We start from the raw sequence: 27142 nt of genomic DNA, 5'->3' as shown, positions 1-27142 counted from the left end.
CTCATGTTATGCAAGAGGTCAGGTTAGATCACAGTGATCTCTTTTGGCCACTGAATCTATGAATCACTACAAAAAGCACAACAGGGGTGGTTCTTTCTAGAGAAATTCTCTCTTTTGTGCTTGCCATTTTACAGTTTTGACTTTGCTTTTAAAAAGTTGCCTTACATCCAAATCCAGTGTTTTCTTTTTCTACTTTCATAAACATTTGCATCATCTCGCAGCAGATGCTTTATGGCAGGGGGGAGGCAAACGTTTTGGCCTGAGGGCCACATCTGGGAATAGAAATTGTATGGCGGGCCATGAATGCTCACAAAATTGGGCTTGGGGTGCAGGAGAGGGTGCAGGCTCCAGGGAGGAGCCAGAAATAAGGAGTTCAGGGTGCAGGAGGGGGCCCCGGGCTGGGGAGTGGGGTGCGGGGGGGGGTGTGTGTGAGGGCTCTGGCTGGGGGTGTGGGCTTTGGGGTGGGGCTGGGGATGAGGGGTTTGGGGTACAGGAGGATGCTCCAGGATAGAGGGGTTTTTAGAGGGTGGGAAGGGGATCAGGGCTGGGGCAGGGGTGAAGGGAGAGGCTCATGGGTGCAGGCTCTGGGTGGCATTTACCTCAAGCGGCTCCCAGAAGCAGTGGCATGTCCCTTCTGCGGCTCCTACGTGGAGGTGCGGCCAGAGGGCTCTGCTACACACTACCCCGTCCACAGGCACCGCCCCTGCAGCTCCCATTGGCTGTGGTTCCCGAGCAATGGGAGCTGCGGAGATGGTGCTTGGGCCAGGGGCAGCGTGCAGAGCGGAGCCCCTTGGCTGCCCCTACGTGTAGGAGCCAGAGGGGGGCCATGCCACTGCTTCCAGGAGCAGCATGGAGCGGCCCCCGACCCTGCTCCTCGGCTGGAGCGCGGCAAGCCCCAGACCCCGCGCCCCAGCTGGAGCTTGAGGGCCAGATTAAAACGGCCCGCGGGCCGGAGTTTGCCCACCCCTGCTTTATGGTCTAATCCTGTATCCTCCACTCCATCTCCTCCCCAAACCTTGATATAAAGGAAGCTCAAGGGATATTTACATTAGCAGTGAAAGTGCGTGCCAGGAGCTCCTCTCGCTGTTTTTCCTGCTGCTCCCGATTGTAACGGCGATGCTGGAAGTTCCTCAGTGCTGACTGCAGGTGCTGGACATCATATTTCAGCTGGTCAACTCGGCTAGAAAGGATCAATGAGAAAAAGATGATAACCCAAGGAAAATTCACTGACAAAACACATTGTTAATGCAGAGTAAAGGTTACCCAGAGGTATCTCATGCTCTTCCAGAATATCAAATTCAGCAAACGTGAAAACCAGGAAATACAATCTGCTTAAGTTACACACCCACACAACCTACACTCTGCCCTCTTTGAGCAATGCTTCAACATGCTCATAACACATACTTGCACTCTGCCTTTGCACGGTATTAAACAGGAGCTGCCTACACCTGCTCTACACTCAAACACCACACTGCTAAATTTTACAATTCCAAGCCCTTTACAATCTCTTCATTTTTATGCGCTTGATGCCATCTAACAAGATACTTTCACTTACCCTTCATTAAAACTACAGACTGCACTCATCTCCCATCTAACTGCTGACAATCTCCATAGCAAGACCATCCCATGCCCTGCTACTGACACTCATAGGAAAGGCCATGCTGGGTCAGACCAAAGGTCCATCTAGCCCAGTATCCTGTCTTCCGACAGTGCCCAATGCCAGGTGCCCCAGAGCAAATGAACAGAACAGGCAACCACCAAGTGATCCATCCCCTGTCGCCCATTCCCAGCTGCTGGCAAACAGGCTAAGGACACCATCCCTGCCCATCCTGGCTAATAGCCATTGATAGACCTATCCTCCATGAATTTATCTAGTTCTTTTTTGAACTCTGTTATACTCTTGGCCTTCACAACATCCTCTGGCAAAGAGTTCCACAAGTTGACTGTGCACTGTGTGAAGAAATATTTCCTTTTGTTTGTTTTAAACCTGCTGCATATTAATTTCATTTGGTGACCCCTAATTCTTGTGTTATGAGGAGTAAATAACACTTCCTTATTTACTTTCTGCACAGCAGTCATGATTTTATAGACCTCTATCATATCCCCACTTAGTGGTCTCTTTTCCAAGCTGAAAAGCCCCAATCTTATTCACCTCTCTTCATACAGAAGCTGTTCCATACCCCTAATCATTTTTGTTGCCCTTTTCTGAACCTTTTCCAATTCCAATATATCTTTTTTGAGTTGGGGCGACCACATACTGCATTATTCAAGATGTGGGCATACGATGGATTTATATAGAGGTAATATATTTTCTGTAGTATTATCTATCCCTTTCTTAATGATTCCCAACATTGTTAGATTTTTTGACTGCTGCTGGACATTGAGTGGGTGTTTTCAGAGAAGTATCCACAATGACTCCAAGATCTCTCTCTTGAGTGGTAACAGCTAATTTAGACCCCAACATTTTATACTCAATGCAGTCCTGTAATGAGGTGTACATGATCTCTCAAGGTACACATGCACCTCTTTTCTTTGATCTCACACACCCTGGGGTCAGGTAGAGGGGCTCACACACACCCAGAGGGGCACCGCCCCTCCAGATTGCTTCATATCTGGAACAGAGCTCTGCCAAGCTGCTCCAGCTAATCCCATTCAATACAGTTACACCTAACACAGCAAATGCAGCTGGAGTACATGCAGGTAATTCCCAGTGGCTACTGCCAGTTTCAGTGGAGCAGAGTTAAGGTTGTGTGGGCATGTACCTTAGCTCTTCATTGACTGATTTTCAAAAGTTTATGTTTTCTGGTCTTGAAGGGCACAAGAAACCACCAGGCAACCTTAAATCTGCATTAATTTTTTTGGTCAGCAAATCGCTGTGCTTTAGTTCCCCGTCTGCGCTACAGAGACGATACTACTTTCTTTTTTTCCTCATGTGTTGTCTGTGTCACCCCTTTCTAACCTAAGCACTTAGTCAAAACTTGGGGTCCTGTGGGTTATTTCAGCTAGGAAGAGAAATCAATGTTAGAGTCAAGTATTTCCTTTGATACAAGGTGTTTATTTAGAGAAACGTACCAAATCTTGCTTCCCTGTATGCAGCAGAAATCGAACAGAAGATCTTTATTTTATTCTGGAAGGGCATGAGAAACCAGCAGGCAATCTTAACTTTGCGTTATCCAAGTATTTTGTCAATGAATTTCCTAGTTTTTTCTTTTTTTTTTAAACAGAAAGAGAAATGTTGGTAGAAGTTAGTGGTCACTGAGGCAGTTATGTAGGTTTGCAGCTGAGATGCTACTATAGTTCTCAAAGAACTTTACTGTAAGGAGGGAAACATTATCATCCCCATTGTACAGATGGGAAAACTGAGGCCTAGTCTATACTACAAAGTTGACATAATACGTTTTACATCTAGTTATGCATGTCTATACTGAAATCTGTCTCCCACTGCTGTAAGTGCCCCGTTACGCTAACATAGTAACGTCATCTCCCCGAGTGGCGCAAAACCATGGTCGATGTATGGAAGTTGACACAGTGTAAGCGTAGACACTGCGTTACTTATGTGATCCCTAACAGTCCTCCAGCAGCTATTCCACAATGCCTGATACTGACTGCTCTGGTCACAATTGTGAGCCCCAGTGCCCAGGGGTCATAAAGACTGGAACACCCCACCCCCACCCCACTTAAAAACCCCTATGAATTTTTGAAATGCCTTTTCCTGATTGTCCAGCTGAGCAGCAGTCTACTGTTGTGTGCAAATGCCCAGCTGACTATGCCAGCTACACGATCCAGACATGTGCCTGCCTGGAGTAGACAAAAGATATTGGACATCTTAGGCCTATAGGGAGAAGAGGCTGTGCAAGTAAGTATAGCTCCAAACCAGCCGTAGAAACGTCAACATCTACAAGCAGATTGCTCGGGGGATGCCAGAGAAGGGGTATGACAGAGAGTAGCAGCAGCGCCATGTGAAAGCCAAGGAGCTGCGGCAGGCAGACCAGAAGGCCAGGGAGGCCAACAATCAGTTGGGTGCAGAGCCATAGACATGCCACTTTTACAACATGCTGCATGCCATACTTGGCAGAGACCCCCACCACGACCCCACACACCACCATGGATCTCTCCAAGGAGCTCAAGTCACAGGCCCCTGCTGGGAACAGCAAGGAGGTGAACAAGGAAGAGGAGGAGTGTGGGGGACAGGTGACCAGGGGATCCAGCTGTATAGCAAGCCAGGACCGGTTTTTGACGCCATGGCAGTCCAGCCAGTCAAGCACAGGAGAGCCCAGTGCAGGGGAAGGAACGTCAGGTAAGTTTGTAAATAAAATTTCCATTGCAAGGGTGGTTACCCCCAAATTAACAGGACAGAGATTTCAACTTTTCATTAATTTACTCACATCAGCAGAGGTAGTGGTACAATAAAGGAAGGGAGTGTTGCTAACTGCTTTTCATTCCCCTGCAGAGTTTGGCAGCAGGGGCCATGCAGAACAGTTTGTTTATGGACACGGGGATGTCCCTTGAATCCTCCTGAGAGATCTCAATAAAACTTCTCTGGAGGTACTCTACAATCCTCTCCCAAAAGGTTTCAAGGGAGGGCTACCTTATTTCTTCTTCCGCGATAGGACACTTTCTCACGCCAGGTGGCGAGAACTTCAGCAGGCACCATTGCTATTGTCATAAATATAAAGGGAAGGGTAAACCCCTTTGAAATCCCTCCTGGCCAGGGGAAAGCTCCTCTCACCTGTAAAGGGTTAAGAAGCTAAAGGTAACCTCGCTGGCACCTGACCAAAATGACCAATGAGGAGACAAGATACTTTCAAAAGCTGGGAGGAGGGAGAGAAACAAAGGGTCTGTGTCTGTCTGTAGGCTGCTTCTTGCCAGGGACAGAACAGGAATGGAGTCTTAGAACTTTTAGTAAGTAATCTAGCTAGGTATGTGTTAGATTATGATTTCTTTAAATGGCTGAGAAAAGCATTGTGCTGAATAGAATAACTATTTCTGTCTGTGTATCTTTTTTGTAACTTAAGGTTTTGCCTAGAGGGGTTCTCTATGTTTTGGAATCTAATTACCCTGTAAGATATCTACCATCCTGATTTTACAGGGGGGATTTCTTTATTTCTATTTACTTCTATTTTTTATTAAAAGTCTTCTTGTAAAAAACTGAATGCTTTTTCATTGTTCTCAGATCCAAGGGTTTGGGTCTGTGGTCACCTATGCAAATTGGTGAGGCTTTTTATCCAACATTTCCCAGGAGAGGGGGGGTGCAAGTGTTGGGAGGATTGTTCATTGTTCTTAAGATCCAAGGGTCTGGGTCTGTAGTCACCTAGGCAAATTGGTGAGGCTTTTTACCAAACCTTGTCCAGGAAGTGGGGTGCAAGGTTTTGGGGAAGTATTTTGGGGGGAAAGACGCGTCCAAACAGCTCTTCCCCAGTAACCAGTATTAGTTTGGTGGTGGTAGCGGCCATTCCAAGGATAACGGGTGTAATATTTTGTACCTTGGGGAAGTTTTGACCTAAGCTGGTAAAGATAAGCTTAGGAGGTTTTTCATGCAGGTCCCCACATCTGTACCCTAGAGTTCAGAGTGGGGGAGGAACCTTGACATGGTGGCACAGTGGTGGGATTAACCTGAAATCATTTGAGATCCAGTTGAGATTTTTTGAACTAGAAATACAGATTTTAAAAAGGAAATTTTTTTTTCTTTGGAAAGAAAGTCCAGAAAGCAGCTTTGAAACTGAAAGCAGCTTGGTTTCTCTCTGCTTGTGGCCAAGCAGAGACAAAAGGGGATTATCTTGTGAATTGCAGGTTTTCTTTGCCTGGAGGCAGGGTACTTAACTCCTGCAGGGAAATTCACAGTCTTCCAACCCACAGGTTTTTTTTTCTTTTCTTCCTAAAAGTAAATAGGGGGTGTGTGTTCTACCCATTTGCTTTTTCTTTGGGCTGGGTAAGCAGGTTTCCAAGTAGTTGGAAGTTTTTTGCTTTAATTTGGGCCCAGAGCAGAGACAAGGGAATTGTCTTTTTCTGTAGGCTGACAATCACTATCAGAGAATAGGTATTCTATTCCAGCACAGCAAAATTTTACAGCCAAGTTTTGTTTGTTTATTTCTAAACCTCGGGTGTAAAGTTAGTAAAAACAGAGAGGTTAGAATGGCAAAATCCGCGGCTCGACTACAGCTCGAATTAGCCAAATTTCAGGCTGAGGAAAGACAAAGGGAACATGAAAGACAGATAGAACTCATGCAGCTGAAGAAGGAACAAGAAAGGGAGGCAGAACAACACCAAGAGGCTGCCCACAAGAGGGAAATGGAGGCAAGGAAGCATGTGGAGGAGGAGAGGGAAAAAGAGAAGAAGCATGTGGAGGAGGAGAAGGAAAAAGAGAGGAAGCATGTGGAGGAGATGGAGAGGATAAAGGCCCAGCAGAATATACCAACAAACCCTAGCAATCCTTCTCCAGGTACCACTTCCCATCCCAGAAAGTTCCCCACCTACAAGGCAGGTGATGATACTGAGGCCTTCTTAGAAAACTTCGAAAGGGCCTGCCTTGGGTACAACATCTCTACTGACCAATACATGGTAGAGCTGAGGCCGCAGCTCAGTGGACCCTTAGCTGAGGTGGCAGCTGAAATGCCTAAAGAACACATGAACAAGTATGAACTGTTTAAATCCAAGGCGAGAGTCAGAATGGGGATAACACCCGAGCAGTCTCGTCGGAGGTTCAGAGCCCTAAGGTGGAAACCAGACATGTCATTTACCCGACATGCCTACCACATTGTAAAACATTGGGATGCCTGGATATCAGGAGCAAGTGTTGAATCTCCAGTAAATTTGCCCTTCCTAATGCAAATGGAACAATTCTTAGAGGGTGTTCCTGAGGAAATAGAAAGATACATCCTAGATGGGAAACCCAAAACTGTAATTGAGGCAGGAGAGATTGGAGCCAGATGGGTGGAGGTGGCAGAGAAGAAGAAAACTGGTCGCAGTTGGAGCGGAGACCAGAAGGGACCACCCCAGACCACACCCTATTACCGGGGGCCGCCCAAAGCCCCACCTACCTCCCAAAGAACCCTCCAGACCCCTTATCGTCCCACCACCCCGTTCTCCAGCAACCCTCCTCGCCCCAGTGACCCGTCAGCTGGACGATGTTTTAAGTGTAACGAGCTGGGGCATGTAAAGGCCAACTGCCCCAAGAACCCCAACAGATTACAGTTCATTGCACCGGAATCACACCAGAGGTCCACAGGCCCAGATACCTCCCAGATACCCTTGGAGCGGAGGGAAACTGTGAGTGTGGGCGGGAAGAAGGTCACCACGTGGAGGGACACCGGAGCACAAGTGTCAGCTATCCATGCTTCCTTAGTGGACCCCAATTTAATCAACCCAGAGATCCAAGTGACGATTCAACCCTTCAAGTCCAACTCTTTCAATTTGCCTACAGCCAAGTTGCCTGTCCAGTACAAGGGCTGGTCAGGAATGTGGACTTTTGCAGTCTATGATGATTATCCCATCCCCATGCTGTTGGGGGAAGACTTGGCCAATCATGTGAAGCAGGCCAAGAGGGTGGGAATGGTCACCCGCAGCCAGGCTAAACAAGCCGTGAGGCCTAGCTCTGTTCCGGAAACTTCTATCAGGACCCAGTCAGAGGTGATGGACCTGGACCCCAGGCCAATGTCTGCAACAGCAGTAGTGGATCCAGTCCCAGAGACCCAGACGGAACCAGTCCCAGAACCGGAACCAGCCGAACAACCAACACCAGACCCCGTGTCAGCACTGAATCCAGTACTTGCAACCTCAACACCAGAGGGCCCCACCGAACCTGAACTGGCAGCAGCCGATAACCCGACCCAAGAGGCTCAGCCGGAGCCTGAATCCCAACATAGTGCACCAGCGGAGAGCGGTTCACAGTCAACAGAAACAGCTCCATCCCCTATATCGCTTCCAGAGGGACCAAGCCTAGGTCCACAATCCCATGAGGAACTGATGTCTCCAGCATCAAGGGAACAGTTCCAGACCGAACAGGAAGCAGATGAAAGCCTCCAGAGAGCTTGGACGGCGGCACGGAGCAACCCACCGCCTCTCAGCTCTTCTAATCGATCCAGAGAATTAAAGGTTTGTCAGTTTACAGCCCAGGGAGGAGACGACGCTGAGTGGCCTGAAGGTGTTTACTACGAAGGGAAATGTGCTGGTGGTGTGGAAGAGGTGAACCTCTCCATGACCCTTGGGCGTATGCAGCGACAGCAGATCCAGGAGCTGTGCACTAGCTACGCGCCAACGTTCTCAGCCACCCCAGGACTGACTGAACGGGCATACCACTCCATTGACACAGGTAATGCTCACCCAATTAGGGTCCAACCTTACCGGGTGTCTCCTCAAGCTAAAACTGCTATAGAACGGGAGATCCAGGATATGTTACAGATGGGTGTAATCCGCCCCTCTGAAAGTGCATGGGCATCTCCAGTGGTTCTAGTTCCCAAACCAGATGGGGAAATACGTTTTTGCGTGGACTACCGTAAGCTAAATGCTGTAACTCGCCCAGACAACTATCCCATGCCACGCACAGATGAACTATTAGAGAAACTGGGACGGGCCCAGTTCATCTCTACCTTGGACTTAACCAAGGGGTACTGGCAGGTACCGCTAGATGAATCTGCCAAGGAAAGGTCAGCCTTCATCACACATCTCGGGCTGTATGAATTTAATGTACTCCCTTTCGGGCTGCGAAATGCACCCGCCACTTTCCAAAGACTTGTAGATGGTCTCCTAGCGGGATTAGGAGAATATGCAGTCGCCTACCTTGACGAAGTGGCCATATTTTCGGATTCCTGGGCAGACCACCTGGAACATCTACAAAAAGTCCTTGAGCGCATAAGGGAGGCAGGACTAACTGTTAAGGCTAAGAAGTGTCAAATAGGCCTAAACAGAGTGACTTACCTTGGACACCAGGTGGGTCAAGGAACTATCAGCCCCCTACAGGCCAAAGTGGATGCTATCCAAAAGTGGCCTATCCCAAAGTCAAAGAAACAGGTTCAATCCTTCTTAGGCTTGGCCGGTTATTACAGACGATTTGTACCGCACTACAGCCAAATCGCTGCCCCACTGACAGACCTAACCAAAAAGAAACAGCCAAATGCTGTTCAGTGGACCGGAAAGTGTCAGAAGGCCTTTAACAAGCTTAAAGCGACACTCATGTCTGACCCTGTACTAAGGGCCCCAGACTTTGACAAACCGTTCCTAGTAACCACAGATGCATCCGAGCGTGGTGTGGGAGCAGTTTTAATGCAGAAAGGACCTGATCAAGAATTCCACCCTGTAGTGTTTCTCAGCAAAAAACTGTCTGAGAGGGAAAGCAACTGGTCAGTCACTGAAAAAGAATGTTACGCCATTGTCTACGCTCTGGAAAAGCTACGCCCATATGTTTGGGGACGGCGTTTCCACCTGCAAACCGACCATGCTGCACTAAAGTGGCTTCACACCGTCAAAGAAACTAACAAAAAACTTCTTCGGTGGAGTTTAGCTCTCCAAGATTTTGATTTCGACATCCAACACATCTCAGGAGCTTCTAACAAAGTGGCTGATGCACTCTCCCGTGAAAGTTTCCCAGAGTCAACTGGTTAAAATCGTCCTTGAGATGTGGAAAATATTGTTAGTCTTTCTGTACTTGGTAGTATATTTAGAGATGCATATGTCTTATTAACTCTGTTTTTCCTAGAGTTCAGGAAGAAATCCCAGCCAGTGTTTCACCCTAGCTGAGATTTGGGGGGCGTGTCATAAATATAAAGGGAAGGGTAAACCCCTTTGAAATCCCTCCTGGCCAGGGGAAAGCTCCTCTCACCTGTAAAGGGTTAAGAAGCTAAAGGTAACCTCGCTGGCACCTGACCAAAATGACCAATGAGGAGACAAGATACTTTCAAAAGCTGGGAGGAGGGAGAGAAACAAAGGGTCTGTGTCTGTCTGTAGGCTGCTTCTTGCCAGGGACAGAACAGGAATGGAGTCTTAGAACTTTTAGTAAGTAATCTAGCTAGGTATGTGTTAGATTATGATTTCTTTAAATGGCTGAGAAAAGCATTGTGCTGAATAGAATAACTATTTCTGTCTGTGTATCTTTTTTGTAACTTAAGGTTTTGCCTAGAGGGGTTCTCTATGTTTTGGAATCTAATTACCCTGTAAGATATCTACCATCCTGATTTTACAGGGGGGATTTCTTTATTTCTATTTACTTCTATTTTTTATTAAAAGTCTTCTTGTAAAAAACTGAATGCTTTTTCATTGTTCTCAGATCCAAGGGTTTGGGTCTGTGGTCACCTATGCAAATTGGTGAGGCTTTTTATCCAACATTTCCCAGGAGAGGGGGGGTGCAAGTGTTGGGAGGATTGTTCATTGTTCTTAAGATCCAAGGGTCTGGGTCTGTAGTCACCTAGGCAAATTGGTGAGGCTTTTTACCAAACCTTGTCCAGGAAGTGGGGTGCAAGGTTTTGGGGAAGTATTTTGGGGGGAAAGACGCGTCCAAACAGCTCTTCCCCAGTAACCAGTATTAGTTTGGTGGTGGTAGCGGCCATTCCAAGGATAACGGGTGTAATATTTTGTACCTTGGGGAAGTTTTGACCTAAGCTGGTAAAGATAAGCTTAGGAGGTTTTTCATGCAGGTCCCCACATCTGTACCCTAGAGTTCAGAGTGGGGGAGGAACCTTGACAGCTATAAACTAACTAGCGGCATACAAGCCTAGGCAGCTTCAGAATGCCAGCAGCAGCTGTGCTGTCTCTACCTTGGATACTCTCAGGAGTGAGATATCAACTAAAATCACCAGCGCCTGTGGAACATGGTGCCAGTATTCAGTACCATTGCCCTACATTCATAGTTTCATGCAACCGAGCAATTTCCTCATCTGCTCCCACACCCCTGGCAGATCATACTCACCATAACTTGAGTTGAGAGTGGATCCAAAGCAGAAGTGTCAATATTCTAATCTTGTTTTACACTTTTGGGGAGCAAGAAAAGGGGGGATTTCTGCATCTTCCATTCCTACTATCCTGACTATACCTTGTGTGTGTTTTATCTAGCTGTGGTCACTTCAGCCTTGAAGGGGACTCTTCACACAAGTGGAACGACTGACTCAGATAAGGAGGAGAAAAAAGGAGGATGGTGGGAGGACATGTTCTGCAAGACTCTTCCAGCCAGTGCTGCATCAGACCTTGACAGAGGGCTTGGAGGGTGAATATGGCAGGCCGTACAGAGAAGGAAAGACCAGGCAGAAGACAGGCTCAGGAAAAGGAGAGGGAGATACACCATAACATAACAGAGCTTCTCCATCATCAAACTCAGATGCTGCATATTCTTATGGATCTCCAGGTTCAACAACCTTGGGCTCGAATGCCATTGCAGTCGTGTCGCATTGCAGCACTGTGCCTCCCTACACCCACCCTCAGCATCCTACATGGCCTCAGGGCCAGCATGCCTACCCCTGCCACTTCACCCTGGGGGAAATCATGGACAACCACAGCTTCACATACATCTGCCGTGGCTCCCACAGGTCAGCATATGTGTAGCTACATTTCATTTTCTGCTTTCTGCCAAGGGGTGGGTTCAAATTACCATGCCTGGATGTTGCTAAGATTCAACAGCTGTAACGTGCCCCCTTCAACACCCAGGTCCTATAAGTCCTGGCTGGCTAGCAAATCTCTTGGGTATTCTGTCTGCTTAACTTTTTAATGCGGTTTTCAATTTTGTCCGCTCAAAGTTGGAGTGGGTGCCATACACCAGCTGGTGTAAGGTGTAAATGTCAAGCAACCAAGACCATTTCAGCCCCGATCAGAACTGCCGTGTGATCCCTATGGCTGCACACACATAGACACACACACACAAAGGTAGAAGTTGCTGTCAGCCTTAAGACATGCTATTTTGTCCTGGGGCTGTATCTTGGGAACCTCTTGCTCAAACCACCTCAAATTTGGATCACTAATCCTACTCTGCTCCTCAGTGAGGCACACCAAATTTCAGAGCACTATGAGTAAGTATGTGGATTTTAGAACACTTAGGAGTCAACCTTTAAACAGAAAGGAGTTCTCAACCTTAACTATAGCAGAACAAAAAGAAAAGGCACCTTAGAGACTATAATGCAACAGGAGGCAACCAGGAAACCTTTCTTGGTCTTCAATGTGTGAATAGGTATTAAAAATTCACTATGATCAGGCTTAAAAATAGTATTTTGTACTTATCTAGCACATTACAGAACAATTAATGAAGTCTCAACACCCAAGAATTATAATACCTGCTGGGCCTCAGTTGTGCAGCAAAACAGAGAAGTGATGTAGACATGGTCAGTGGCAAATCAGACCCGGACCCCTGAGCTGTCTCAGGCATGCTCCCTGACTAGACCACACTGCTTCCAGACGAGCATTTAAAACCCAGTTTCAGATAGATTTTTGAAGGTAGGAATTGAACAGTTTTTCTTGTTTACTTCTTGGCCCATGAATCCAAATGCATCATTTCACCATTAGTGAAATGGAACAGGGTTCTGAAAATGCCTAACTTTTATTAAAGCCCTTTCCCTAAGGCTAGGGTTTTCAAAGTTCCCTACAGGTTGAAGAGCAGCACTGGAGTGAAGTGTGTGGCAAAGTTCATAGAACAGAAAGAAAGGTGTAAAGTTCTGACTACAATCAGACAGGAGATATGCTTCTCATTACCATTATATGAGCAGAAAATTAAGAACAAGAGTTACTCTTTCAAATAAAAACCTGAGAGACCACAAATCATAGCAAAGCCACCTAATCAACCGGGTAAGAAAGGAGGCCTCTGAATTGGAGGAGAATCTCTCACAGAAGTCTTCCACATTCAGGTTGTCTCTCAGAAAAATACCGATCTCAGGGTAACATTCCAAAGCAGTAAGAGGGAGGTAACAACCAGCCTGTTTTGAAACATATCATTTGGGCAGCATTCTGAAGATGGTGACTCCCTTAAGACCATTTGTTGCATGACTCTTAAGGAGTGAGGAGAAAGATTTAAGTGGGGAAAAAAGTTTCTCTTTCATAAGATCACAGACCTAAAGGCAGAACCCACAAGTGTTCCTGACCATTTATAAACTCATCTAGACTTTAAGACATATGGATAGCACACTTTTCAAATTTGGTTGCCTAAGACGGGGCAGCCAGCCAAACTAGCATATAAGTCAGTATTACGGTATCTAAAACAGGTGTTTGGGACCTAAATGTCAATATGACCAAAAACTTTGGTGCTTAAGTTTGAAAACTGGGCAATAAAGTAATATGAATTCGAAGCATTAAGTCATTCTCTTCCCCAACCCCACAAAGGTCATCTAAATCTCTCATGGAAGAACACTGCTCTTTTTAAGCATGACAGGAGTGTGGAGTACAGAACAGAACAGAGACAGGAGTCCTAGGTTCTATCACGATCTTTGATATAAACTTGGTGTATGACCTTGGGCAAGTTGCTTCACCTCTGTACCTAATTTCCACCACCTATAAGATAGAGATCATCTGCAAAATTCAGGTCTTCAAGGGATGAGAAGGGTGTCCATCTGATGCCTCTTGACACATCTTCTGTTGTACGCCACATTACCCAGTTGATGGCAATGTTGAAGAGGATTGCAGACATGACACACCCCTGACGTACTCCTGTTTTGACTTCAAAACTGAGCTCACTGTGATCAACACTGCGTGTAAAGTTGGCATAGAAGCTTTTGACAATGTTGATTATACGGAGAGGGTTTCCATATGCCCGCAGAATGCACTATTGGCTGGTCCTGTGAATGCTGTCAAAAGCCTATCACATACCCAACATCACATACAAGAAAAAAAACTATTAGACTACACATTCAGCCAGCAAATCAGACTGAAAATCAATCGTGCCTCACCATCGCTAGTACGAATAGAGGATCACATTCTCCCCAATGTAGAAACATTCACATACTCGGGCAGCAGCAGCCAGGGTGGTGCAACAAGCCAGGACATCCGAAACAGAATCAATAAAGCCAGGAACATCTTTAGAAGCTTAAGCGCAATCTGGAAATAATTAAAATAAAACGCCAAAACCGAACTCAAGATTTATCAGTGCTGCGTACTTTCAACACTACTGTATAGTGCAGAATGATGGGGAATGACAAAATATGACATGTCCAAACTCTCTTCATTCCATACAACCTGCCTCAGAAAAATCCTCCGTATCTTTTGGGTCAGAACAATCTCAAACCAATACCTATTCACACAGTGCAGCCAAGTAGATATGAGCACCATCATTACCAGAAGGCATTGGAGACGGATTGGCCATGTACGTTGGATGGAAACTGATTCCATCACCAGAACAGCAATAAGACAGACACCTGAAGGCAAGCGAAAATGAGGCCGCTTGAAAACAAAATGGTGAAGAGCTGTGGAAGCTGAGCTGAAAAACCTGGGGCACAGCTGGGGAACCACTGAAAGGCTTGCTAGAAACAGACAGGAGTGGAGTAGCTTCATTGCTGCCCTAAATGCTAGAGGCATAATGGTTACTAACTAACTAAAAGATAGAGATAAGAAGGCTCAATATTACAAAGTTGAGATCCTTTGGAAAGGAAAGCACGCACTTACAGTTTGGCATTCTGTCGTTTGTTGGCAGGTTCTTTGCTAGATAGGATCTCTAGGCGTTCCAGGTTGCTGAATATTCTGTCTATTCTTGCCTGAATCTCATTTTCTACCACTGTAAGGAAAAAAAAGGAAACAAGTTGTTGGAAGAGACTAAATATACAATGCACTGTCTTAAGGAACTGGAGACACGTTAGTCCAGATTTGGAAAGATATTTAGGTGCCTAACTCCCACTGAAAACAAGGAGAGTTAGACACCTAGACACTTCTAAAAATCTGTTCTATTGTATACCACAGCCTCAAAACATCTGAAATTAAACACAGACTGAGCACACTAAGACAAAGAAAATGAACCTGCATGTTTGGCTCAATGAACCCTGGGTCAATTATTCAATAAAATGTGTACTTCTGTGGCACTTCCCAGTCAAAGATCTCAAAGACTCAGATCATTCCTGCAAGATAGGTTAATTAACCTATCATCTCATTTTACAAAAGCAGAAATGGAGGCTCAGAGGGAGACTCGCATAAGAGTATACAGAGAGAGCTGAGAATAAGACCCAGATCTCTCAGTTTCCAGACCTGCTCTTCAGCCAAAAGACCAGCACTATCCTCATGAATTCCTCAAGTTCACAAGAACGTGTGCTGTATGCCTCACTGGATTTATGGAGCAGTGTATTTACTGTTTTACAAATACAAAAATCCTGGCCCCACATCAATCTAATTTAATTATGTAATTACTGGCATAATGATGATACTATCATTTAAAAAAGTAGCAACAAACCCTGGATTTTTCCCCTCTTTCACAAACTTTAAACTGACACAGATTAAACTCTGAAAAGCAGACACCTGAATTTGCCTAACTTCTCCCGAGAACAAGTTCTCAAGTACAAGTTTGTATGTTTGCACACGCTCACCTGCAGAGGCAGAAATTGACTCTATACCTTTATTTTTGAAATCTGTAACACCAGTGTAATGGTCAGGAAATTCACCTCCATCATCAGAGTACCAATGATTTAGGAAGATATAAAAGAGAAGAGGTTTTGGCAGCTAAATTTATAGCTTGTAAGGCCAGAAGGGACATATGTGATCATCTAACCTGACCTCTGTATAACACAGGCCACAGGATTTCTCTGAATTAATTCCTTAAATTGAGACTACTAGGGAGAAGGCTTAGGTCTAGGGGGTCTGTGGTAGATCTCTCTGAAATGCTTCCAATTTCATATGCAGGTTCAGCTAGGCAAAGGGAACTTCAGATCTCAATGCATGATTGAGACGATGGTGTAGAGAAAAGGGGTTTCAATTTCTTAGGCAGAGGGTGCTTTTGGGGAAAGGAGGAGATTATACATTTTGGAACGGGGCCCCTCCTTTAATCAAAATGGAAGCAGACGGTGGCACATAAAATAAAAAAGGTGTTGACTTAGGTTTAAACTAACAGCCAGAGGAAAGCTGACAGGGGCCAAGGAGCACGTATGTCAGACAGACATCCATCAAAGACAGTGTTAATTGTGAATCTAATAAAGGGTCGGACACAAAAAACACAACTGACCTAGAGCAAGGGCAGCAAAAGAACACAAACTTCTGAAACCCTACTGACATCGCAGATTAATAAAAAGAGGCACCTGGGCAGCAAGAAGAACTATAAATGTTCTTTACAGAAACAAGAGCCACTTAAAACTGAAAGCAGGCAATGCCTCACAGCAGATAAGGACTTCGACCTTTTGGAAGCCTGGTGGAACTATAAAAATCAATAGGATACTATAAAACCTGGGAGAGCTACAAGTCTTCTGAGGATACTCAGGGCTGTGCAAAGATTCCTGTTCTTTCCATGGCCCTGTGGGGCTGTATGTGGCCTGTGACTGATTTATTCTGTGGGTCAATGGCCCCAATAGAAAAAAAGGTTCCCCACTCCTGGACTAGATGAACAATGGGTCAATCTATCAGCCTGTGTCAGATCTTACTACTTTAAAAAGATATTACAAAGGATTAACAATCCAATATAAAATGAAAACAATTTGAAACTTGACGCAATCACACTCATAAATATCTGGCATCCTCAGTTCCAGATTTTTGCAGCGTCAGATCTGCACAACCATACCAAACATCAACTCTCCATTATGAGGATTTTCATAATAGGAAAGCTGCTGTTTGGAGGATAACTTAACTGAAAAAATACTAGGATTCGTGTCTTTTTCTGACCCATCCTTCAGAAAGCCTTGGCCTTATTTAAATCCAACATAAAACTGAACTGAGTAATTAGATTTTAGTTTTGTGATGTGGACCATTGCTTCATTCCCAGGAGGCAAAGACTGAACTCCTTTCACAAAGAACAGCTAATAGAATCTTAAAGTATCTGAGTTTAAATGCTAATAGGAAACCCAACCCATGAGCATTAGATCAGCGGTTCTCAAATCTGGTCCGCCGCTCGTTCAGGAAAGCCACTGGCACGCCGGACCGGTTTGTTTACCTGCCGCATCCGTAGTTCGGCCGATCGCGGCTCCCACTGGCCGTGGTTCGCTGCTCCAGGCCAATGGGGGGTGCGGGAAGCGGCACGGGCCAAGGGAGGTGCTGGCCGCCCTTCCCGCAGCTTCCATTGGCCTGGAGCCACGATCGGCCGAACCTGCGGACGCGGCAGGTAAACAAACCGGTCCAGCGCGCCAGGGGCTTTCCCTGAACAAGTGGCATACCAGCTTTGAGAACCACTGCATTAGATCACACCAACAGTTGAGTTGCCTTATTTAGTTGTTAACTTACAGTGCACTGACTGCTTGTCGGAGATCTCCAGATGACCCATGTAAGACTGAACCTCATGGACTTGCCTATCAAAGGAAGAGAAGGAAGAAATGGGAATTAGAGTCAATCAACAGCTATTAAATCTGGAAAGAGATTTTTTTTAGTACAAACAAGTGGCAGACTTGAAATACTAAGAAATATATAGTGTAACGTAACATTCAGAACTAGTAACCATTCAGAAAGGGAACTAGGTTTCCATTATTCTAATGCAAACACCATACAGCTTTTCCTAAGAGCGTGAGGGCACAAAGAAGACCTTAAGTGTCCAGAAACCAAAGTTCCCTCTCAATATGTACCTGTCACAGCAGTATTTAAGGGGTAAAGACCAGAGTAAAAATCCAATTGAATTGACAAAGGTTATTCCGAACGTTTCCTCAAAGTTAATAGAGTAACAAGAGACCCCACTCACTTTATATTCCATAAAGTGAGCCAACACAGTTACCTTGTATGTGTCAAGAACCACATACAAAACAAACAATGTGAGTGGTATGGTGGGAACCACTAGCTCTGCCAACAAGACCACCTGTTTTGGAAAGACTAAGAATATTAGGCCAGAGGGTCAAAAAGGGCAAAAACAGGGAAGTTCTAGCTGTCAAAGGAGAGAACTGCTGCTCTGCCCTTCAGCACCACTAGGAAAAACATACATAATGGAGCCCAGATTGTACCCATCAAGAGGAAAACAATTTTCAAATCAAGATTGGATGTTTTCTGGCCTGTGTGATACAGGAAGTCAGTCTATGAATCTAAGGAAGTATCCCATTGTGACCATCTGACCTCCTGTATAACACAGACCAGAGAACTGCCTCAAAATAGTTCCTAGAGGAGATGTTTTAGAAAAACATCCAATCTTGATTTATATTTGTTACTAATAACATTCCCTATCTTCCATTTGTTATGTATTCTTTTCATTGCTTCCTTCACTTCCTCTCTCAACCAGGTCTTTTTTTAACCAATAAGACCTTCTTCCTTGATTGTGGATTTATGGACATTGAAAAGTGTTCTAAAACAATCAGAGAATTGAATTGGTAGATCTAGTCCTCGTTCAGTTATTGGTTTCATGGGAATGCTCTGGATCTGGGGGAACAAGAGATTATCTTGAATACTGAGTTCCTGTGAAATCAAACAAATTGACAAAAATCTACAGCCAAAAGCCAGCTCAGGTGACATGACCATTCAGCAAGTGGACATGGGAATGGGAGCAACACAAGCCTAGCCCCTTCATTACTTACGATCAATAATATTATTACTGATTTTTCTAAAGCACTAGCAGAATAATAGACTAGCCAGCCCTTCCCTATTGAAAAAAGAAAAGGAGTACTTGTGGCACCTTAGAGACAAACAAATTTATTTGAGCATAAGCTTTCGTGAGCTGCAGCTCATTTCATCGGATGCATGCTGTGGAAAATACAGAGGAGAGATTTTATATACACAGAGAACATGAAACAATGGGTGTTACCACACACACTGTAATGAGAGTGATCAGGTAAGGTGAGCTATTATCAGCAGGAGAGAGAAAAAAACCAAAACCTTTTGTAGTGATAATCAAGGTGGGCCATTTCCAGCAGTTGACAAGAATGTGTGAGGAACAGTAGGGGGGAAAATACACATGGGGAAATAGTTTTACTTTGTGTAATGTTTTTCCACTGAATGCATCCGATGAAGTGAGCTGTAGCTCATGAAAGCTTATGCTCAAATAAATTGGTTAGTCTCTAAGGTGCCACTAGTCCTCCTTTTCTTTCTTCTTGTAATGACACAACCACTCTCAGTCTTTATTCAAGCCTAATTTAATGGTGTCCAGTTTGCAAATTAATTCCAATTCAGCAGTCTCTCATTGTGTTTGAAGTTTTTTTGTTGAAGAATTGCCACTTTTAGGTCTGTAATCGAGTGACCAGAGAGACTGAAGCGTTCTCCCACTGGTTTTTGAATGTTATAATTCTTGATGTCTGATTTGTGTCCATTTATTCTTTTGCATAGAGACTGTCCAGTTTGGCCAAGGTACATGGCAGAGGGGCATTGCTGGCACATGATGGCATATATCACGTTGGTAGATGTGCAGGTGAACGAGCCTCTGATAAAAAGAAAAGGAGTACTTGTGGCACCTTAGAGACTAACCAATTTATTTGAGCCTCTGATAGTGTGGCTGTGATTAGGCCCTATGATGGTGTCCCCTGAATAGATATGTGGACACAGTTGGCAACGGACTTTGTTGCAAGAATGTGTTCCTGGGTTAGTGGTTCTGTTGTGTGGTGTGTGGTTGCTGGTGAGTATTTGCTTCAGATTGGGGGGCTGTCTGTAAGCAAGGACTAGCCTGTCTCCCAAGATCTGTGAGAGTGATGGGTCGTCCTTCAGGATAGGTTGTAGATCCTTGATGATGCGTTGGAGAGGTTTTAGTTGGGGCTGAAGGTGATGGTTAGTGGCGTTCTGTTATTTTCTTTGTTGGGCCTGTCCTGTAGTAGGTAACTTCTGGGTACTTTTCTGGCTCTGTCAATCTGTTTCTTGACTTCAGCAGGTGGGTACTGTAGTTGTAAGAACGCTTGATAGAGATCTTGTAGGTGTTTGTCTCTGTCTGAGGGGTTGGAGCAATTGCGGTTGTATCAGAGCTTGGCTGTAAACAATGGATCGTGTGGTGTGGTCTGAATGAAAGCTGGAGGCATGTAGGTAAGTATAGCGGTCAGTAGGTTTCCGGTATAGGGTGGTGTTTATGTGACCATCGCTTATTAGCACCATAGTGTCCAGGAAGTGGATCTCCTGTGTGGACCGGTCCAGGCTGAGGTTGATGGCGGAATGGAAATTGTTGAAATCATGGTGGAGTTCCTCAAGGGTTTCTTTTCTATGGGTCCAGATGATGAAGATGTCATCAGTGTAGCGCAAGTAGAGTAGGGGCATTAGGGGACAAGAGCTGAGGAAGTGTTGTTCTCAGCCAGCCATAAAAATGTTGGCATACTGTGGGGCCATGCGGGTACCCTTAGCAGTGCCGCTGATTTGAAGGTATACATTGTCCCCAAATGTGAAATAGTTATGGGTGAGGACAAAGTTCAGCCATCAGGTTTGCCATGACATTATTGGGGATACTGTTCCTGACGGCTTGTAGTCCGTGTGGAATGTTGGTGTAGAGAACTTCTACATCCATAGTGGCCAGGATGGTGTTACAGGAAGATCACTGATGGATTGTAGTTTCCTCAGGAATACAGTGGTGTCTCAAAGATAGCTAGGAGTGCTGGTAGCATAGGCCTGAGGAGGGAGTCTACATAGCGAGACAATCCTGCTGTCACGGTGCCAATGCCTGAGATGATGGGGCATCCAGGATTTCCAGGTTTATGGATCTTGGGTAGCAAACAGAATACCCCAGGTCGGGGTTCTAGGGGTGTGTCTGTGAGGATTTGTTCTTGTGCTTTTTCAGGGAGTTTCTTTTGGTAACCCTCAGCGGGATCAGAGGGTAATGGCTTGTAGAATGTGGTGCTGGAAAGCTGCCTAGCAGCCTCTTGTTCATATTCCGACCTATTTATGTGGATGACAGCACCTCCTTTGTCAGCCTTTTTGATTATGATGTCAGAGTTGTTTCTGAGGCTGTGGATGGCATTGAGTTCTGCACGGCTGAGGTTATGGGGCAAGTGATGCTGCTTTTCCACAATTTCAGCCTGTGCACGTCGGCGGAAGCATTCTATGTAGAAGTCCAGTCTGCTGTTTCGACCTTCAGGAGGAGTCCACCCAGAATCCTTCTTTTTGTAGTCTTGGTAGGAAGGTCTCTGTGGGTTAGTACGCTGTTCAGAGGTGTGTTGGAAATATTCCTTGAGCCGGAGACATCGAAAATAGGATTCTAGGTCACCACAGCAGTGTACCATGTTCATGGGGGTGGAGGGGCAGAAGGAGAGGCCATGAGATATGACAGATTCTTCTGCTGGGCTAAGAGTATAGCTGGATACATTAACAATATTGCTGGGTGGGTTAAGGGGAAATGTTGGAAATGGCCCACCTTGATTATCACTACAAAAGATTTATTTTTTCTCTCCTGCTGATAATAGCTCACCTTACTTTATCACTCTTATTATAGTATGTATGGTAACACCCACTGTTTCATGTTCTGTGTATATAAAAGCTCCCCACTGTATTTTCCACTGCATGCATCCAATGAAGTGAGCTGTAGTTCACGAAAGCTTATGCTCAAATAAATTTGTTAGACTCGAAGGTGCCACAAGTACTCCTTTTCTTTTTGCGGATACAGACTAACACGGCTGCTACTCCGAAATCTTCCTTATTGAGTTACTATTTGTATTAGAGACACAAGGTAGGTGAGGTAATATCTTGTAATATCTTCTGTTGGTGAGAAAGAAAAGTTTCTGAGCCACACAGAAGTTGGTCCAATAAAAGATATTACCTCATCTATCTTGTCTCTCCAATATCCTGGGACCGACATGGCTACAACTACACTGCATACTCTTTGTATTGTCTTTCAGCCTGATTTAGGTCCAACAGATGTTTTGAGAAGAACTTTGCTCTTTTCCCGTTTAGCACTGAAGGTCCCAGACACCCAATTCAGCATTCTGTACCACTGCCTCAACAAGCTGCAAGCACCATGTATGTAAAAGACTTGTGCTAAAGAATTCAGATGGTGATATGCTATTACTCTCAGGGAAGCCTCTTATGGGACATCAAAAGGCTGTCCATAGGCCATTATAATGTACCACTATGATGTACATTAAGAATACTCTTAATAAATCAGCTGATTATGAGTTTGCAATTATCTAATAAAACAGAGACTTCATTTTCTTTTTTTAATGAATCTTTTTTCATAGGGAATTGTCTCGAATTTTGAACTTTAAAATCCGAGCTCATTGGACAAACAAAGGCTGCCATATTGTTTAAAAAGTTAACCGGTTAAACAATTAAAATAATATCAGTTAACCAATTAAACAGAGAGGGGCTGGGGCTGCTCTGGCCAGCAGGGGGCCAGTGGAGCCTGCTGCTGCTTCGGCCGGCTGGCTGGCACAGCCCGTGTAGTCTTGGGTTGGCTGGGGTTGGGGCTGGAGCTGCTCCAGCTGGCCCGGGGTTGGGGCTGCTGCGGCGGACCGCAGGTTAACGGTTAGGCTGGGTTAACCAGTAAGATTAATGCTTACCAGTTAATAGATCACTATTTTACATCCCTAAATTCCAACGTTGCTCACAGTAACAGTGTCCAAAGTCCTAGCTTGCTTATGGAATCAGTGAGGAGCATCACGGTTCAGCTATTTCAGGGATATGGAAGAACATTTAATATGATGCCAAAGGTCAGTGTGTCTTAGTAGCTAGCCTCCATAGACAGACAGATTAGACATTTATTAGCAGTAAAATGGAGCAGGGAGATTACACTACCTCTGTATTCCATAGGTGCAACTGCGACTGGAATACTGTGTACAGTTCTGGTGTCCACAATCCAACTGGAGAGGGTTCAGAGAAGAACCACGAGAATGATTAAAGGATTAGAAAGCATGCCTTATAGTGATTCAGCCCCTCCTATCTATTGAGCTTAAAAACCAGAAGGTTAAGGGATGGCTTGATCACAATGTACAAGTACCCACATGTGGAACAAAACCTTTTGTCACAGGCTCTTCAATCTAGCAAAGAAAGATATAACACAATCCAATGGCTTGAAGTTGAAGCTAGCCAAATTCAGACTGGAAATAAGGCATATTTAACAACGAGGGTAATCAATCATTGGAATAATTTACCTAGAGTTGTGATGGATTCTCCATCACTGGCTATTTTAAATACAGATTGGACGTTTTCCTAAAACATATGCTGTAGCTCAATCAGGAATGATTCTGGGGAAGCTCTACAGCCTGTGCTATGCAGGTCAGACTAAATGATCAAGCTGTCACCTTCTGGCCTCAGAGTATAGGAACATTTATGTCTAAGGGATACTGGACATAGTAACTGGTCTAAGATAGTTAAGACTCTACACAACCTCAGAGCTTCTTCAAGTCCCTCTTTAAAACATCTTGTTCTAAAGGGCCGAATAATTGTTTTTATTAGTTAAATAAAAACTACCTTAAATGTGCTAAATGCATAAAAAAGTAAGTTTATCATAACATGTTTTGCATTTAAAACCAATGGTTTATTAAACAAAGAAAGTATTATCAGTAGTTAGTGACCTGAACTGACTGCTTTTGACTGCCATGTGCTTCCAGATTTTAGAAGCAGATCTCATCCTCTCATACCTCATTTTAATTAATAGATTGGAAAAGAAAAACTAGCTTTCCTGCTTTTTTCATCTCCCAAATGGTTTCTCCATTTTGAACAAACTAGTCATTGAAATGAACTGAAAAAGGTGAAATGAAGAATCCTCTCTTTGCACCTGCAGAAGAGGCAAATGGATGTCAAAAGCCTCTTTAGCACAAACTCTGCATGCAGTTCAGTGGTTTTACTTTCTTTAAAACTTCATCAGCAAACATATTACTTCATTTTTTATTTATTTTATTTGAATAGGTTATAGTAAATTTAGGCCTTAACATAGGTTGTCATAAATTTATTCAAAATTAAATTTGAAATTTTGCAAAATTTGCAGACAATGCAAAATTACTCAAAATAGTTAAGTCCAAAGCTGACTGCAAAGAGTTACAAAGGGATCTTACAAAACCGGGTGACTGGGCAACAAAAGGGGAGATGAAATTCAGCGTTGATAAATGTGTGTTACTATTAACGCACATTGGAAAACATAATCCCAACTATACATACAAAATGATGTGTCTAAATTAGCTGATTACACTCAAGAAAGAGATCTTGGCATCATTGTGGATAGTTTCCTGACAGCATCTGCTCAATGTGCAGCAGCAGTCAAAAAAGCCAAGAGCGTATTTTGAGCCATTAGGAGGGGGATCAATAAGAAGACAGAAAATATCATAACGACACTATAAATCTTATGCTCAAATAAATTTGTTAGTCTCTAAGTGCCACAAGTACTCCTTTTCTTTTTATAAATCCAAGGTATGCCCACACCTGGAATACTACATGCAGTTCTGGTCACCCCATTTAAAAACAGATATATTAGAATGGGAAAAAGTACAAAGAAGGGCAACAGAATTGATTAGGGATATAGAACAGATTCCATATGAGGACAGATTAAAAAGACTGGGACTGTTCAGTTTAGAAAAGAGACAACTAAGAGGGGATATGACAGAGGTCTATAAAATCATGAGTGGTGTGGACAAAGTGCACAAGGAAGTTATTTACCCTTTCACATAACACAAGAACAAGTGGTCATCCAATGAAATTAACAGCCAGCAGGTTTAAAACAAATATAAGTAAGTATTTCTTCACACAATGCGCAGTCAACCTGTAGAACTCATTGCCAGGGGACGTTGTGAAGGCTAAAAGTATAATTGGGTCAAAAAGAATTAGATTCGTTTATGGAGGATAAGTCCATCAATGGCTATTAGCCAAGATGGCCAGGGACGCAAACACATGTTCTGTATGTCCCTAAACCTCTGACTGCCAAAAGTTGGAACTGGATGATGGGATGGATCTCTTGATAATCACCCTGTTCTGTTCATTCCCTCTGAAGTACCTAGCACCAGTCACTGTCAGAAGACAGGATACTGGTCTAGATGGACAACTGGTCTAAGCCAGCATGGCGAGGCTTGAACTATTTTTTTTTTTTTTTAAAAACCCTGTATTTAAATAGGTTTCAGAGTAACAGCTGTGTTAGTCTGTATTCGCAAAAAGAAAAGGAGTACTTGTGGCACCTTAGAGACTAACCAATTTATTTGAGCACGAGCTTTCGTGAGCTACAGCCGGTTATGAAGTGAGCTGTAGCTACATCGGATGAAGTGAGCTGTAGCTCACGAAAGCTCATGCTCAAATAAATTGGTTAGTCTCTAAGGTGCCACAAGTACTCCTTTTCTTTTTGTATTTAAATAAAAACCCAAGTTTTGATTAATAAAAATAACCAATTTTTATCCACATTCCTGCCAATTTATATTCACCAAGCTTATCTCTCCTCCAAAATACTTCCGAACAGACACCTGGTTTTTGTAAAGTGCTTTAGTAATAACTCCACTCTGTTCTGTGTTGTATCCACTAGTGCTTTTCAACAGTAAAATCTTGAGACAGATACTCATATACTCTATACATTATGGTATCATCCAGAAGCCCCAGTTGGGAAGGGGGTTCCTTTGTGTTTGCTGTACAAATGCATAGACACTGTTCCTTCCTTAAAAGAGCTTACAATGTGGTGCTACATAAATAGCAGCAAATATCGTAGCAAGTCCTGTGTATTCCAAGGACATTGATGCTTGTTGATACGAAAAGAGGGTACACAACATTAAAACCAATCTTTCTTATCTACCCTTGCTCCCATTTCCAAAAGGGATGTAATAACAGAAGAAGAAAGCCATGGATTTTACAAAGAGAAAGACAACACTACTGTAAAACTACTATTTAAATTGTGACACTTTGGTTAAATTATTATCACAACAAAAGTATTGATACTAAAAACACTAACGCAGTACCATGGCCAGCAAATTAGCTCACATCTGCCCACTGCAAGGTTTCTTGCACCTTCCTCTGAAGCATCTGGTGCTGGTCTCTGTTGGAGACAGAATACCAGACTACACAGACTTCAGGTAATTCCTGTGTTGTCCTCTTTCTTCTAAACTTTCTTAGTTATGTCAATTCCAAGACAAGCTATTTGTTTGTTGGCACTTATTCATAGGACACCATTTTTTAGTGTTCCAGAGTCATTGTGCTGATACCACTTATGCCAGGGGTTCTCAAACTGGGGGTCGTGACCCCTCAGGGGGTTGCAAGGTTATTACATGGGGGGGTCCACAAGCCTTCAACCTACACCCCAAACCTTGCTTTGCCTCTAGCATTTATAATAATATTCAATATAAAAGAAATGTTAATTTATAAAGGAGGTCACACTCAGAGGCTTGCTGTGTGAAAGGGGTCACCAGGACGAAAGCATGAGAACGACTGACTTATGCCATAAACACCAACCCTTACAAAGAATCAGCACAGCACTTGTCAGCTGAAATACTGCATCCTGGAAGTGTGGTGGTGGGCGATGTGTTCACTCTACAATAACTAGCCTAACATCCCTTTAAAGCTTCCTGCACGATTTCATTCTGTCCCTTGCTGCAAATCAGGAGATAGAAATTTGGAGAAAAAGTGAAAAATGAGGTTCCGGACGCTAGAGAGCCCAGGGCACTTCCTATGGCTGGGCACCCCCCAACTTCCAGTCTGGACCATTGTACCTCGCCCGCTCCCACGCCCACCGCCTCAGCAGCTCACATCGGACAAAGCCTCTTTCCTCGCAGCGGGACACGGCTGAGCCGCGACACGCTCCCAGCCAGAGGAGGCTGCCCGGGGCGGTGCGGGAGGGGCTTCCCGCACGCAGGAGAGAGCCCGAGCCCGGCCCCGGCCCCGGCCCCGGCCCCGGCTCGCCAGGCTCCGAGCGCTGCTACGGAGACGGGACCGGGGCTCCGGCCCCACAGGCTCTGCCCGCGGGATTCAGCCCGGCTCCAGGCTCCCCCGCGGGATGCGGCCCGGCCCCTCTCTCACTTGTTGGTCTGGTGGTAAAGAGCCTCCATCGCGGCCGCACAGCCCGGCCCGACTCCCTCCCGGCGCCGCGCGACACGTCAGCGCCCGCCACTTCCGGCTTCCGCTCGCGCGAGGCCCGGCTCGCTTCCGGCGGGAGAGGCTGCCCGGGCTGCTGCCTGACGGCGGGGCGCGGCGCGCGCGCGGTGCAGGCAGCCCGGCGGGGGCCTTCGGGGGCCCGGCCGCGCGAGGAGCGTCCTGGGCCACTGGGGGGCGCCGCGGG

At 44.9% G+C, this 27142-nt stretch overlaps 1 protein-coding gene across 3 annotated transcripts in view; it reads right to left on the bottom strand.

Annotated features, from left to right (window-relative positions):
* Nucleotides 1–27018, bottom strand: part of GOSR2 (golgi SNAP receptor complex member 2) — a 35437-nt gene extending 8419 nt beyond the window's left edge. For 2 of the 3 annotated variants that reach the window (XM_048829834.1, XM_075123725.1), the window contains exons 1-4: nt 26884–27018; nt 17308–17372; nt 14563–14671; nt 1048–1180 (exon numbers count right to left, since the gene is read on the bottom strand). In XM_048829834.1, the coding sequence (XP_048685791.1) occupies nt 1048–1180; nt 14563–14671; nt 17308–17372; nt 26884–26912 (336 nt within the window). In that variant the 5' untranslated portion in view covers nt 26913–27018. Of the gene's footprint in view, nt 1–1047; nt 1181–14562; nt 14672–17307; nt 17373–22695; nt 22761–26883 lie in introns of all 3 variants that reach the window. The other variant, XM_048829833.2, reaches the window with a different exon arrangement.
* Nucleotides 27019–27142: the final 124 nt, after the last annotated feature.

This window comes from Caretta caretta, chromosome 27, assembly GCF_965140235.1.
Source record: "Caretta caretta isolate rCarCar2 chromosome 27, rCarCar1.hap1, whole genome shotgun sequence".
NCBI lineage: Eukaryota > Metazoa > Chordata > Testudines > Cheloniidae > Caretta > Caretta caretta.
The sequence above is the reverse complement of the archived record's forward strand: the minus strand, read 5'-3'. Positions and strand labels throughout refer to the sequence as shown.